Source organism: Musca domestica, unplaced genomic scaffold, assembly GCF_030504385.1.
Source record: "Musca domestica strain aabys unplaced genomic scaffold, Musca_domestica.polishedcontigs.V.1.1 8, whole genome shotgun sequence".
NCBI classification, from domain to species: Eukaryota; Metazoa; Arthropoda; class Insecta; order Diptera; family Muscidae; genus Musca; species Musca domestica.
The window spans coordinates 7,525,329-7,541,537 of NW_026712409.1; the positions used below are offsets into that span (position 1 = coordinate 7,525,329).

At 34.0% G+C, this 16,209-nt stretch overlaps 1 protein-coding gene across 4 annotated transcripts in view; it reads left to right on the forward strand.

Annotated features, from left to right (window-relative positions):
• The window catches only part of LOC101893006 (heme transporter FLVCR2), a 146,765-nt gene that overhangs the window by 73,016 nt on the left and 57,540 nt on the right, over positions 1-16,209 (forward strand). For all 4 annotated transcript variants that reach the window (XM_059130838.1, XM_005178958.4, XM_005178960.4 and 1 more), the window contains 4 exons: positions 804-915; positions 7,303-7,405; positions 7,558-7,686; positions 7,983-8,078. In XM_059130838.1, the coding sequence (XP_058986821.1) occupies positions 804-915; positions 7,303-7,405; positions 7,558-7,686; positions 7,983-8,078 (440 nt within the window). The remainder of the gene's footprint in view (positions 1-803; positions 916-7,302; positions 7,406-7,557; positions 7,687-7,982; positions 8,079-16,209) is intronic.

Here is a 16,209-nt window from a genome sequence, read left to right on the forward strand (position 1 = left end):
AAAAAAGAAAAACTATTTCCCAAACCAGTTGACCCGTGATTAAATGTTCTCTTCCTAGAATTTAATCACTTGTTAAACAGCTGTTCAGCCAAAACTAATCATTGTTAAATCAATTTTCACAAATTAGAAGCCATTTATCCGCATCTTTTGCTAAAATTAATTTTTCTTTTCAAAATTTTTTCCTACTTTCATATCCATCGGATTCTGTGTGTGGTTAATATTAAAAAACGCTGATGCTGAGAAGGATAAGGAAAAAACGGCTTTCATAGTTCCTCGTAGATGCCTGGTTAGCCATAACTTTTAGTTGGCTTTTGTGTTATTTTACATTAGTTTTGCTTTTTTTTGGTAAAAAAGTGCAATTACTTGACTATCTGCTGGAGCAATGCTTCTCTGGTGGTGGTGGAGGCAATGCTTCAATGAAAATTTTCTGTTCCTCTTGTATTTCAAGAACAGAGAGGCAGTTAGACAGAAAGACTCTGGCGGCATCCAGCAGCCATAAAAGTTTCCCCCGTTTATTTTAAGGCAAAACCAAAGAGGAAATAGGCGAATTGTGAGCCATTCTTTGGCTAAACATGTGGTGAGGACGAATGGTGGGGGTAGGGGGTATTTGCTCGCGTATGTGTGTGTGTGTGCGAGTTTGGAATAACAAAGTTTTCTGCTTATTGTTCTTCACAAAATTATATAAAAATTTGTTCTTTTAATTTTTATTACCAACAAACCATGAATAAACTTTATTTCTTGCCTTGTTTGGTTTTTCATCTCTTCTCCTCTCTCTCTTCCTCTCTCACTCTCTCTCTTTGCAGAATTCAAAGTGTACAAACGCCGCTGGGCCGTTTTAATATTGTTTGCATTTTACTCAGCCTCAAATTCCATGCAATGGATCCAATACAGTATTATCAACAATATTGTCAGTCGGTAAGTTCCAGCATTTCAATGTTTTATTTTCATTTCATTTCTTTTCTCTGGGTTTGGGTTTGCTGTTGAAACGGCTGTTATCTAACCGCATTTAAAAGTCTAAGCGTGTAAAAATAAACAACACCTGTTTGGGAACCAAAAAAAAAAGGTATTCATGAGTTCCTTGAAGTGTTTTTTTTACTTGGATATTTTAAAACTGATGCCGGAACATGACCCCTAATAAATTACATAAACACCATGAGTCGTTTGGTAAACAATCCAGACATAATAACGACTTGGCCTTAACGCAGTCTGTCATTGAGCTTAAAAGTGAAAGTTTGAGTGATTGTTGAAAATGGCTTTTATACTTTAAGGATCTCTCTCGCTCTCTTGTTCTCATGAATGTCAACAATGTTAATGAGGCGTAGGAAGTTAATTATGTGGCTGTTGTATTGAGATGCACATTGGTTTTATAGGTAAAAAAAGATCAAGAGTTTTGAAAAATAATAATTTTATAAAGAATTTTAGAAAAATATATTTTAATATTTTATATTTAGACTACCAGATTCATAGTCGTGAATTTTTCGAAGATTGATTCTAGAGTTATCAGAGTTCAATCATTGATATATTAAGAAGATTTTTTCCAGAAGCCACGAGATCTAAAATTTTGAAATTTTTAAAAATATTTTTTAAGGACTAAAATCTAAAAGGCAAAATTTTAAATGTTTTTTTAAGGATTATCAGAGCTGCAGTCTAGGACTTTCAGAAGCATAGACGTGAATTTTTTAGATTTTTTTAGACTTCCAGGTATTGGCTCGCATTTTTAAAAATAATTTTTGAGATTTTAAAGTGAAAATGCGTTTTTATTTTTGGAATATTTATGAGGACTCTTAGAGGTATAGGCTTGGATTTGTAAGACGAAATTATCTTGAACTTTGTTTTAAATATTTTTTTAAGGAGTATCAGAGGGAAAATCCTTAATTTTATTACTTAAATTTTTTAATGATATTTTCAACAATTCTGATTTTTTTTTTCAAGAAATATAAGGCTTATAACCATCAATTTCCGATTTGGATTTTTTTAATCAGGGATTTATTTTAAAAAAATATCATAGGTTTTTGAAATTTATTTGAAAATGTTAAAAAATTCACGACGATTGGTCGATTATATGTACGAAAAAATTCCAAAAAAAATTCTCATAGACTTGAATTTTTTGAAAGAGTTGTTTTTAGGACTATCAGAGCCATATGGTAGATTTTTAAATATTTTTTTCATTTACGCTTAAAACTCAATTCAAAATCATCGTTAGTCATTTGGCGCCCAACGTATTGGAGAAACATGAATAACAGATAATATTCCTAAAAAATAAATAAATGTTAAATTTCAGGGTTCTTACCTATTTTTATAGGTTTCCGTGTAAAACTTATGATTAAGAAAATTATTTTTTTCTCAGGACTTGGGTATGATTTAAATTTTTTTCAGAACCTATTTTACAAACAAACTTTAGGCAGATTGTTTTTAAAACTATCAAGCCCATAATCTAATATTTTTAAAAGTTTTTTTTTCGAGGACTAAATATTTGTTAAAGGACTGATTTTGATGTTTAAAAAAAATTAAGGACTCAATGGTGTTAACCTAATTCTTGAATACTGTTTTCAATGAATGTCCAAGCTATTTTTAATCATAGTTTTTTTAAGAAAGATTTCTTGCAAGGCTATCACAGCATTAATCATGGATTTGTTTGAAAGATTTTAGTAAAGCTTTTGAGCTGCAAGCGTAAATTTTTGGAGGAATTTTTTCAGGACTCTGAAGCATATAGGCGTGGATTATTAGGAAAAAAATTTACCAGGACTCTCAAGGTTAAAGGAGGGGATTTTTAATTAAAATGGAGTATGGGCGTGGATTTTAAGAAGATTTTTCCAAGAACTTCCTGGTATACAGGCGTGACATTTTTGAAGATTTATTCAAGGACTTTCGAGGATACAGGCATGGACCTTTAAAACAGATTTTTTTATTTTCATGTTTATAGACGTGGATTTTTTAAAACATTTTTTATGAAATTCCTATTTTTTTAAAACGGATTCTCAAGGGTATAGGCATGGGTTTCCAAGTGTTTGAGGTGGATATTTATAAAGAAATTTTCAAGGACTCTTAGAGGTATAGACGCGCATTTTTAAAATAATTTTTCAGGGATCTTCAAGAGAAAAACTGTGGATTTTAGGATACATTTTTCAATGTCTCTCAAGGTCAAAGACGTGATTGTGAAGAAGAATTTTTTGAGGACTCTCAATAGCAAAGTCACGAATATTTAAGAATGATTTTTGAGTGTTCTGAAGTATATAGAGATGGATAATATATTAAAGCGCTTTGAAGGACTTCCAAGTGTATGGGCGTGGATTTTTAATAAAAATGTTTCACAGACTTTCAATTTTAAGAATTTCCAAGGCTATAGGCTTGGGTTTTTAAAAATAATTCGTTAAGAACTTCCAAGGGTTTAGGAGTGGATATTAAGGAAGATTTTTTAAGGACTCTGAAGGGTCCTTAGATTAGAAGATTCTAGGGTATAGGCGTGGATTTTAAAAATTATTCTTCAAGGACTTTCAAGGGTATAGGGTGGATATTTAAGAAGAAATTTTCAAGGACTCTGAAGGGTGTTTTTTTAAGACTTCTAGTGGTATAGGCGTGAATTTTAAAAATTGTTCTTCAAGGACTTTCAAGGGTATTTAAGAAGAAATTTTCAAGGACTCTTATGGGTATAGGTATGCATTATTAAAAAGACTCTTTCATTGATTTCAATGGAAAAGGCGTGTATTTTAAGAAGAAGTTTTCGAGGACCCTCAAACGTATAGTCACGAATATTAACAATAATTATTGGGACTCTCAATTATATAGGCCTGGGTTTTGAAAAAGAATTCTTCGCAGACTTCCAATGTTATAGGTGTGGGTATTTGAGAAGAATTTTTTCAAGAACTGATATAGTATAGGAGTGGATTTTAGGAAGATTTTTTAAGGTCTTCCAGGTATTGGCTCGCATTTTTTAAAAGATTTTTTAGAGATTTTAAAGTGAAAATACGTGCATTTTTTTGGAATATTTATGAGGACTCTTAGAGGTATAGGCTTGGATTTGTAAGACAAATTTTTCTTGGACTTCTTTTAAATAATTTTTTTTCAAGCACTATCAGAGGGAAAATCCTTAATTTTATTACTTAAACATTTTTTACGATATTTTCAACAATTCTCAGATTTTTTTCAAGAAATATAAGGCTTATAACCTTCAATTACAGATTTGGATTTTTTAAGCATAGATTTATTTTAAAGAGATAGGAATAATAGGCATTCAAATTACAAAAAAAAAAAAAAACAAATATAGGTTTTTGAAATTTATTTGAAAATCTTAAAAAATTCACCACGATTGGTCGATTATATGTACGAAAAAATTCCAAAAAAATCTCCGATTATTTTTTTGAGATTTTTTGAATTTTTTTTTTCCTACATACAATCGACCAATCGTCGTGAACTTATTTTTTAAGATTTTTAAATTGATTTCAAATCTATGGTATTGTTTTTTTTTTGTCATTTATTTTAAGGTCTTTCACACCACTGTGTTGTAAAAAAAGTCCATAATTGATATTAAAATACTTCCAATGTCATTGCAAAGAAAAACCAACAACCTTCCCTCTCCAAACTCCCACACTCACAAATCCTCCTTTAAGAAGCTTTCTCCTCCACTTTTCATTGTCAATTTGAAATGAAAGACATTAATTATTTCCTTGGTATTTATCCGCGATAGTCATTTCGTATTTGACTTTCATTTTCGAATTTTTGTTTTTGTTCTCACCTGAGTACCGATGCTGCTGATAAATATTTACGCTGAGAATTTTCTCATTAAGGATGTTATTAAAATAATTAACAATTATTTGGGAATAACAAGGTGGGAGTTTTTTTTCGGCAACATTTTGTGGCAGTGATTGTGTCGGAATGCCGATGATGGATTCCAGTTTTCATTTGTGTGTGTGGTTTCCTTGTGGTGGTGTTGTTATTATTCGGTTGTTGGATTTCGGAGAATATTTGATACTCCATGTCTGTCTGTGTGGCAGTTTGTCAATACGTCTGTCTGTCAGTCTCTCGGTTTGTATCAGCATTTCAATAACACCATCATTACGTTAATGAAAAATAAATACACCACCAGCAGCACCACCTGATGTTGAAACTGACGGTGATAAAGATGCTGACGACAATGTCGAAAATGAATCGGATAATACTTATTAAGAATAATAATGTCTCCGAGCATTGCCAGGCGAAAGTGCGGCGGAGTCTGGGAGTCTTTGTGGAAAAGACAATGATGATGTGATTAATATTGACTTGATGAGTTATAACTTGGGCAGAATCAAGCCATTTAATTTACTTAGAATAAAAATATCGGAATATGAAATATTTTTGGAGGATTTATTTTTAAGCATTTTCAGTAAAATACAGGGTGAGATAAAAAAATGCAAAAAAGTCAAAAGCCATAACTTTTACATTTTTTTTAAATTTTGTTGAGCAAAAAATGTCGGAAATAGCATCAAATTTTAGAATAAGTTTAGATTTGTTCGAATTGATCAAAGGACCCTTTATAGGCTCCATCAAAGGAGCCTTTATAGGCTTCGTCAAAGAAGCATTTATATCAAAATTGTTTGCGACCCGCACAGCCGGGTGTCTATTTGTCTGTCGCTCTTTGGCTCTGGGAACAGCGAACATGTGTGACAAAATCAATGTTGCTGTCTGTCTATAAAGGAGCCTTTATAGGCTCCTTCAAATGAGTCTTTATAGGCTCCGTCAAAGGAGCCTTTATAGGCTCCGTCAAAGGAGCCTTTATAGGCTCCGTCAAAGGAGCCTTTATAGGCTCCGTCAAAGGAGCCTTTATAGGCTCCGTCGAAGGAGCCTTTATAGGCTCCGTCGAAGGAGCCTTTATAGGCTCCGTCAAAGCAGCCTTTATAGGCTCCGTCAAAGGAGCCTTTATAGGCTCCGTCTAAGGAGCCTTTATAGGCTCCGTCAAAGGAGCCTTTATAGGCTCCGTCAAAGGAGCCTTTATAGGCTCCGTCAAACGATCCTTTATAGGGTCCGTCAAAGGAGCCTTTATAGGCTTCGTCAAAGGAGCCTTTATAGGCTCCGTCGAAGGAGTTTTTATAGGCTCCGTCAAATGATATAGGCCAACGAAACCATCCACGCTGCCCGAATGTTGCTCTGCGGTATTTTGACCCATTCCGGCGAAGCGTTTGTTTGAGGTGATCGACCCTTTGGTATTTTTTAGTGCTTTCCAAAATACTCCAGACACAATAGTCCAACGGATTGGTATCCGGAGATTTTGGTGGCCAGTGTGCGCTGGAAATGAAGCGAGGAACCTCATTTTGTAACCATTTTTGGGTGGCGAGTGCAGAGTGAGATGGTGCTGAGTCCTGCTGGAATGTCCAAGGTCTGCGGCCAAAATGTTTGCGTGCCAAAGGCTTTAATACACCCTCCAGAATATTTTCGCGATAATATTCGGCATTTATTCTGATGCCATGGTCGATTAACACGAGCGGAAAACGAGCATCGGCTGTTATGGCGGCCCACACCATCACCATGGCCGGCGCTTGAGTTCTGGTGGCCAACCGAAGGTGCACATTTTCAGCTGACCTCTTTGGTAGGTGTTTGTTTACAAACTGCTGGACAACGAATGTTTCCTCATCGGAGAAAACCAAATTCGGCAGTTCATCACTTTCAGCCAAGCGAAGCAACCCTTTAGCCCTTTTGAGTCTTTTTTATGTCCGTTGCGATGTAAGTCCTTGCAATTTTTGGAATTTCAATGGCTTTACCCCGAGCTCATTTTTCAATATTTGCCGAATGGAGTTTTGCGATATTTTCAGCTCGATCAAGTCGCTTCTTTACTTTTCGAACTATTTCTGCTGATGCTGCTGCTTTCTTCCGTCCACTTCCTTGAGGTCGGGCTATGCTACCAGTATCACGGACGAGCGATGTTCCGAGACACAAAAGATTTATTCACATTTAAATGGTGGAGTGCTCTAACGATAGCCATTTGTGGTTTTCCAGCCAAATATAAAGAAGTCGCTCTATCACGCTTGAGTTCCATCACAAATAACTTTTGTTCCGGAAAATTCTCACCAAAATGCTTTTGTACACTTGTAAACAATATAATGAGCTGTCACTGGAATAATTTTAACAGCTGTCGGACAAGTGGCTTTGAAATGACAGCAGTCTGAAGTTGGCTGCAGTTTTTGCATCTCACCCATCAATTTTTTCAATTTTTATTCTTTTGTATTTTTTATTTAAATTTTTAGAACAGATTCCGTGGTTATTTCACTGTGGCAACATAATTACGCCATTATTGTTGATTTTAAAATTTTTGTTTTTTTTTTATTTTTCCAGATACTATGGCGTCAGCGACAAATGGATCGATTGGACATCCATGATATACATGATATTATATATACCACTGATATTTCCCGGCAGTTGGTTTTTAGATAAAATGGTAAGTTAGCCTCGCATCCACGTTAATTTTTAATAAATATTTCAAAAATTTTCATTTAAATTCCCCAAAAATGTGTGATTTAAAATTGATTTCTCTATCTCTCTCTCTCTCACACACACACCCTCTCATTCGACATTCTTTTGCAATTTCAGGGATTACGTATCACAGCACTGGTGGGGGCATTTGGCACCTGCATAGGTGCCTGGGTAAAAGTGTTTTCGGTTAAACCGGATTTATTTATGGTTGGCTTTGCTGGTCAAAGCATAGTGGCGTTATCCCAGGTGAGTTGACTATCATTCATAGCCAAGTTCCATCTATTGCCGGCGGCACATGAATTTCAATTTTTCAAAAAATCAACATGAAAACCTCATTTAAGTCAAGTGGCAGGTTCACTCTCGACAACCGATTTGAAAAACACTTTTCAATTCTATGTCAAATGACAACCATTATTTGCCGTTTGTCAAACGAATGGAATTAATTCCTTTGCCATTGTCCTCCACTCGCAATTGTCTGGCGATGTGATGACGTGATATTTTATAACCCGCCCTACATCCCTTCTATTTCTCATCTACCGTAGGTGTGCATTCTGTCGTTACCTGCCCGTTTAGCTGCCGTTTGGTTTGGTCCCGATCAGGTCTCTTCGGCCTGCAGTGTTGGTGTTTTTGGTAATCAGGTGAGTTTTCCCCCAAAATTTAACAACAACAACAAAGAATTTTTTATTCTCTCGAAAATACGCCACCCACAGAGCCAAACAATTATTCCTTATTTTATTTGTATGTGTTTGAGTGTGGATAAGTAAATACTGGCTGACAACGATTCGTACTATTAATTGAAAATTTAACTTGAAATTGAAAGTGAAAAACCACAAGACTACCCAAGAGGATATAGTTGAAAGAAGGAGGATGTGATAGGACGGAATAACCTTTCACACATATTCTATGAATTGAGGACCCATAAAGGGTTATTTTATAAACAGAGGAGCTTCTTTAACACTTTTGAAGATATAACTCGTTTTTATAGGTATTCTAAAGACAAAGGACCTTATACAGGACCTTATTCCAATGAAAAAATAGCTCATATGGGAATATGGGTGTTTTATAAACAGAAAATATTTTATGGATCCTTAATATTGCAAAATTGTATTGACTTTTTGTAATTCGTTATGGGGTAGAAGACTCGTTAAATGTCTTCTGTGGACTTATGACCTGCCCGAGTCGTCTATAAATAGAAGGTCTTCTTTCAGAATCTTGGAATTTCTAAAAATTGGTATTTTTCACAATATTAGAGAGTTGCAGTTGGCTTCTTTTGAGATTTTTGATTTTTTCTAGTGATTTTAGTCCCATAATCTTTAAGTTTGTAAGGCATTTTTTTAAAAGTAAAATCACATATAGAAATGTGATTTTTTATAGAGTTTGAATTTTTTTTTAATATTTTTTTTTAAGTATTTAAGGATTTTTGACTACTGTGGCTTGTTTTTTATTTATTTTTTTTTAAATTTTTATGTCCTCTAACATACTATCAAGGGTATATTAAATGTTTAGCAATGTCTTCCTACCTTTGGGAAGACGAAATTGTAGCACATATTTATGTGTATTTTGTCAGTAGGCAGATTATGTTCATAAATGGGTCATGTTGGTCCACGTTTTCGTATGGACCGGTATCTCCCAATATTTTTTTTATTTTAGTCATCTTTTCCAACCAAATTGTGTCAAATTCGGTACTTAGGGGTTCGTAATGAATTCCTCCTACTGTGACTGAACATTTTTATAACCTCCATATGCCGATACCTACCGATATTCGGTACTCCGATGATTTTAGAAACATTTTTCAGCGGAATCGTTAAAAATTCGGTATGTAAAGTTTGTAATGGTTTCTGTTTTCTGTGGCAAAACCTATTTCTGCTGGGATAGGACTATGATTTCCTGGGTATTTTGGTGATTTTAGCCACATTTTTTCGAACATATTTTTTTCAAATTTGATATTCAAAACATCGACAATAGCAGGAAATCATCACCATCGACTTTTCGTCTCATCTCCAAATGTATGATCCTAATACCTGCCGTAAAATCTTGGATTTTCAAGGACTTCGTGTCCTGCATGGATTGCAGAAAAATTTTCAAGGATTTGCCGACTGATTAATTTTTAATATTTCCATGATCGTCGGGTTGTTTTCTAAACTTCTGTACCAAGAATCATGGATATCTTCAAAAAATGTCAAGAAAATCCCGTTTATTTAATCAATGATTTTTTTAAATATTTTTAAGCGTCCCCTGTCTATTTAATTAAAGGATTTTTAATACATATTTCAAATTTCTTCAATTGTTGATTTTTATACCCTCCACCATAGTATGGAGGGTATATTAAGTTTGTCATTCCGTTTATAACACCTCGAAATATAAATTTTAGACCCCACAAATATATTCTTGACCAGAATAAAGTTATATGTAGTCTGCGGAAATCTCTCTAGCTTCCGAACTAAATGAAATAGGTTGATAAATGTATATTATGTTTGCAGGACTGAAGATGGGCCACGTAAATCCACGTTTTGGTATAGCCCCCATATAATGGTACCTCCCTACTTTCAGTATTATGATGATTTTAGCGACATTATTTGCCGGAATTGTTTCAACTTTAGTATTTAAAGTTCGTAATGGATTCTACAGCCTAAGACAGAAAATTGTCTATGCAGGTCAACGTTTTCGTATAGCGCCCATATAACGGTACCTTCCGATATTCGGTATTTTGATGATTTTAGCTACATTATTCACTGTTTTTTTTTTTTGTTTCGCATCTGAATATTGTAATGGCTTATGACAAAAGTTGCCTATGCAGGTCCACGTCGTCATATAGACAATAATATAACTGCTACATTCGGTATTTTTGTAAAATTTTAACAGAATTTGTAAGGGATTTTATTTTTTTGGAAATTGCCAAATTCGTTCCAAATGCTGTAGGATATTCAAATTTCGGCACGGCCGAACTTACAGCTTTTTTAGATGTTTTTAAATATTTTTCTCCCGACTAAATAAACCGCGAAATTTTAAAATATTTCTAATTCGTGGATTAATTTATTGGTAAGGACAAATCGTGAATTTTTGACGATTATTTTAAACAGATATTTCGCGAGGGCCTTCTAGACAAAAATCGTGCATATTTCAAGAATATTTTTAAGGTTTTTTAAGGTTTTCCTGGTTTTCCTATTTTCAAGATTTCGTAACCCAAAATAATATATTTTCAAAAACTTTCGGGCAGAAAAACGTAGATCTTTTAAAAAGTTTTTCTGAGCGGACCTCCTTTCCAAAAAAACGTGTTTTTAAAAACATGTTTTCAGGAACTTCCTGGCTATAAATCGTGGAAGACAAAACAGAAATTTTGTCACAAACATCTGGACGAAAATCGGGGTTTTTAACAACCTATTCCCAATGACTTCTTACCAACATTTTTTACCAAAAATTTAAACGAACTATTATTTGATTTAACAGCTTCATATCTTTGATATTTATAGATGAAATAATTCTTAGAGGTAGTTAGGAGAAAGAAGTCTTCTTAAGGACTTCTAATTATAATGAAGGGTTTTTAAATAGCTGATCTGCAATAGCCCATCTTTAAATACAAGACCTTCTATAGGTTTTTTGCCTTCTATATATTGTTTTCCAAATCCATTTCCGTTGTCAGTGATCAATTTTAATGTTAACTTAATCGTATTAACTTATTTGCATATGTTCTAAATACAAACTTCTTGAACTTGCTTACAATTGACTACTTTAACCGAACCAATAAAACCCATTGCAGACACCCTACTTGTTATCACAGCATCTGGTGGGTGTATTGCCCAAAACTAACAACATGTTTAACTATTACTTTATGACAAGTTCATTAGATGGCATCCTCAACCATTTACTAAATTTAGTCGCATCAACAGTAACATATTCGGCATGATGACGATACTTATACTGTATGCGACTTGTAATTGAAACCTCACAATAGTTGTGATTTCATGTTGTTGCTGTCGTTTGGGGAACTCTGCGGGGCATCCTGCCCCCAATACCTAGTTCCACAAATATCGCTTAAATATCTCATCCATAACGCAACATGACTCCCCAACAAAAATGGAATCTGCAGCAATATGAGCAGTGGTAACGGTACCTCACACACAGATTTTTCCTTGCATTTGATATATATGTGCGTGTGTGTGTTTGTGTTTGACTTGATTTTGACAGTTCAACTTGAATGCCATGCTGATGTTTTGACAGAATGGTTAGTTGTTTGGCTGATGGGTGGGCGAACTTGATATCAGTAAGGTTTCGAGGTTATTGTTCATTAAAAATCTGACAATTAAAATTGATATTTTTTAAAAATATTGAAGATATGAAGGCAGATGACCGGTAGAAGTATAATATGCCCTGCAATCATATAAAGGGCTTGATTTCAGATTTCTATCCGCGGAAGACTTGTGGAAAACGTTTGTGTATCAAAATAGACATTTGAAGAGACTTTAATCTAATATGAGTCATAGAAGACCTTTATAAGGACTTCTACCCATAAAGAGTATCCAAAAAAATTTCTAGCTGCTGGAGACCTATCTTTGGAAAACCACGCAAATATTCCCTGTGTCTTTGACACCGGTCAAAGGTCGTTATTCCAAAAAAAAAAAAAAGAATTCAAACTTTTCAAAATTCACTATTTGTTCAGTTTGACAAACATTTCTAATGTAATTTTTATACCCTACAACACTATGTGTTGGGGGTATTATAAGTTTGATTGGGCCAGAATTTATGTAACACCTCGAAATATTGGTTTCCCATATAGGAAAGTATATATGGATCTTCCTAGTCGATCTAGCTATATATGTCCGTCCGTCCGTCTGTCCGTCTGTCCGTCTGTCCATGTTAATTTGTAATCACTCTACAGGTCGCAATTATGGCCCGATCTTCACGAAATTTAGAATGGAGGTGGGGTTAGGGTCAGAATAGAAGCCTATTTCTTTTGGAGATTATCGCCAAATGTTTAGGTGTTGAAATGGACCAAATACTGAAAAAATGTCGGATTTTGCAGTAGCTATACAGGTCGCAATTATAGACCGATCGACGCGGAATTTCGCATGTAGCTAGAGTTTAGGGCGGGGAAGAAGCCTACCAAATTGGGTGGTCATCGGATAATATTTAGCGGGTAAAATAGACCATATCTTTTTTGTTCAAAAAATTCAAAATTTTTCATTAAACCGCGAGTATTTTAAATCCCGGTGAAATCACAAAGCCATGATAAGGTTACTTCTGATCTTTACATTGATGTTAAGATCCAACAAATAAGATATATAGCAAAATATGTGCGATATATATGTCTATCAAAGAAGATATGTTTGAAAGATTTCATATATGTCGAGAACGGCTGAACTGATTTCGACAGTTCTCATTAATTCAGAATGGCCTCTTGGCAGGAAAGAAAAAACGTCTAAAAAATCGCATAAAAATATCTCTCTAAAGATGAAAATATTGATTTTGTAAAATTTTCTCATATCTTTTTCAATTTTGTCATATTTTTGGCATATTTTCATTTTGAATTAAACATTTGGTAATATTTCTACAGCTAACAAAACTAAGTAGTTGGGATATCAGGATATCATATACAGATCGCATTTATGGCCCGATCCTTACGAAATTTTGCATGGGGATAAGATGAGGGTCAGAATAGAAGCCTACTCTTTTTGGAGATGATCGCCATATATTTAGGGGGTTGAAATGGACCAAAAACTGCAAAATTGTCATCATCGCCCGGTCCTCACGGGCGATAATTACGACCGGGGTTACCGGGCATTGCAAAAGCCAAGCAGTTTTGGACGGCCATCCAAAAATATTCAATGTGTGAAGGAGTTTGCCAACTTTTGTAGACAAAATACGAAAATGTCCATTCTAGTGACTTTTTGGAGAATTCACAAATACAGGAAAGACGCACTTCTGACTATTTCATTAACGCTGATTTCGTTGAAGAATATAGTCAAATGTCTGTATCTCATATAGATGCATTTCAGTCAAAAACCAATAATAAATGTTAATCTTTTGCCACTTCTACCAATAAATTGGAAATGAGCAAATTTGTTAAAGTTGCTATTATTCGAAAATTAGAGAACGAAACCTGATGGTTTTCTTTTATTATTTGTCATAATATCTTGTGGAATTCTTTCGAGTATCTCGCCTATATAAACTGTATCGTTTATTATAGTGTTGTAGGGTATTCAACGGTCGGCCCGCTCGACTGTAGCCTTTGCTAACTTGTTATTAGTCAAAATGTTCAGACTTTACGTTTTTTACGTTATTTTCTTTTTCGGAAATAATGGACCCACATCCAATATTTCTGTGCAAAATTATTTCAACGTCTCCCTATGTAAACCCCAAAAACCAACACTGCCCTCAATATCAAATTTAAAAATGTCAGCTTTATCCCTTTACCCAATATCATCTTTAGTAACATTTAGTACCCATATCCTTAACAATGTACATCTCTCCATCCTAGACACCAATGGTGATCCAAAGCTAGTATAATTTATTAATTTCGAACAATTATAGTGCGCATTTTCAAAACCACTACTAGATACCAACAAAGACCTCAATATCAAACTTCGGAATTCTAGCTCTATACATTTACACAATACCAAATTTGGCAACATTTAGTACATTTCGTATAATTTTGGCGCTCATTTGCAAAACCGTTTCATATCTCAATCCTAGACACCAACCGTGACATCTATATCAAATTTGTGGATTCCAGCTCTATCCCTTAACTCAATACCAAATTTAGTACCACTTAGTACTTTTCGAACAATTATAGTATCAAATTTCAAGATTTCAGCTCTATTACTTCACCCGATACCAAATTTAGTACTATTTTGCACTTTTCGTACAGTTATACTACACATTTCCGAAACCGACTCCATATCTCAATTCCGGATACAAACAGAGACCTCAATATCAAATTAGAGGATTCCAGCCCTATCCCTTCACCCAATACCAAATATAGTACCATTCAATACTTTTCGTACAATTATAGTACTCATTTCCAAAATCACCTCCATGTATCGAGGCTAAACATGAACAACGTCCATAATACCAAATTTCAGATTTCAAACACTATCTCTGCACCAAATACCAAATTGTACCAAATATAGTACTATTTAGTACTTTTCTTGCACTTGCAGTACACATTTCCAAAATTACCTCCTTTTTACAATCCTACCGCCAACAGTAATTCTAATACAAAATTTCAAAATTCCAGCTTTATCCGTTCACCTTTAAACAAACTCTTCCGAATTCCGTACCATTTGGTACAGTTCGCACACTTAGTTCACATTTCGAAAACCACCTTCATATATCAAACTTACATTCCAACCAGAATTCTCATACCAAATTTCAAGTTTTTAGCTTTGTCCATTCAAACAATACCAAATGGTACCATTCTATAGTACCATTTTACAGCTTTTCGTAACTTTGGACTTCGAATTTGTTCCCAAAACCCTTTGATACATCTATCCTGCACTCCATCAGCGACTTTCGTTCCAAATTTCTGGATTATAGCTCTATCTGTCTGCATAATACCAAATGAAATCATTTTAAAAGTTTAGTACCATTTTAGAACTTTTCGTAAACTTAAAGTTCCAATTTCCAAAAACCCTTTAGTACACCTATCCTACACACCATCAGTGACTCTCATTCCAAATTTCAGCTCATTCTTGCTTTTTCCGTTTGCCCAAGACAAAGTATTTATTTGTTAGTACGTTTTAGTACTTATTGTAACCTTTTTGTACGAATTTTCAAAACCCCAGCCTTATCATGTACCTAAGTAACAAGACTGACCCTTGTACAAAATTTTTAGATTCCAGCTTCAGCCGTTCGTCAGGGCGTTAATTCTTGGTCAGCCAATCTGTCAGTTATTTCACTACTCTTTTATATAGAGTTTATAACTTTTGATTTCAGAATAACGAAATTTCATACGATATATTTTTTTGCAATTCCTTTAATATTTGAAAGTCCCTTTATTTTCAAATATAAATATTTGATTTGCCAAATTGTGATCCTTATAATTTTTTTATGATAATTTTGTATCCTTTTTTCCTTCGATGGTCATTGTCTATTCCGAGTAGATAATGAATTTTTGCTGTTGAATGCCTTTATCAATAATTCATGCCAGGAAATTTTGCACTTATTAGGACCTGCATTGTTTTTCATAGAATTGCAAAGGAATGAAGGAAGAAGGATAAACGATAAGGATAACACAGCTGTTAACAATCGTCAACAGCCTCAACTGGAAAGGGCTGGCAGATGCAATGGCGGCAACTCTTGAAATAATGACCTCTTTATGGGTCATTACTTATGCTAGGTGGAGAAGTTTAGTTGTTGGCTTAGGGAATGCAATGGAGAAATATTGAATTTTTTAATCTGAGATTTAAAAGAAATTGGGAATTTTTTCGGAAGTGCATAGATACATTTGTTGAAATTGAATTTTCAATATTTTTCATTTGAACAAAAAAATCAAGTTTTTATTCAACAATTTTTTATTTATTTATTTCCTTTTTATTTTATTTATTTAATTATTATTTTTTTTTTTTTTTTTTGAAAATATTCAAATTTTCATTCAGTTGGATGCGAGGATAAATTTTAAAAAAGCAATTCAAAATTTATAAATTTTTAAAAAGGAATTTAAGGGGTTAATTTCTCCTTTTTGGCAACACAAGACTCCTGTACTAGACTCTAACAATTTTTTTTTGAGATACCGACAAATATCGGTAATATTAAAACGAAAAATTATGAATG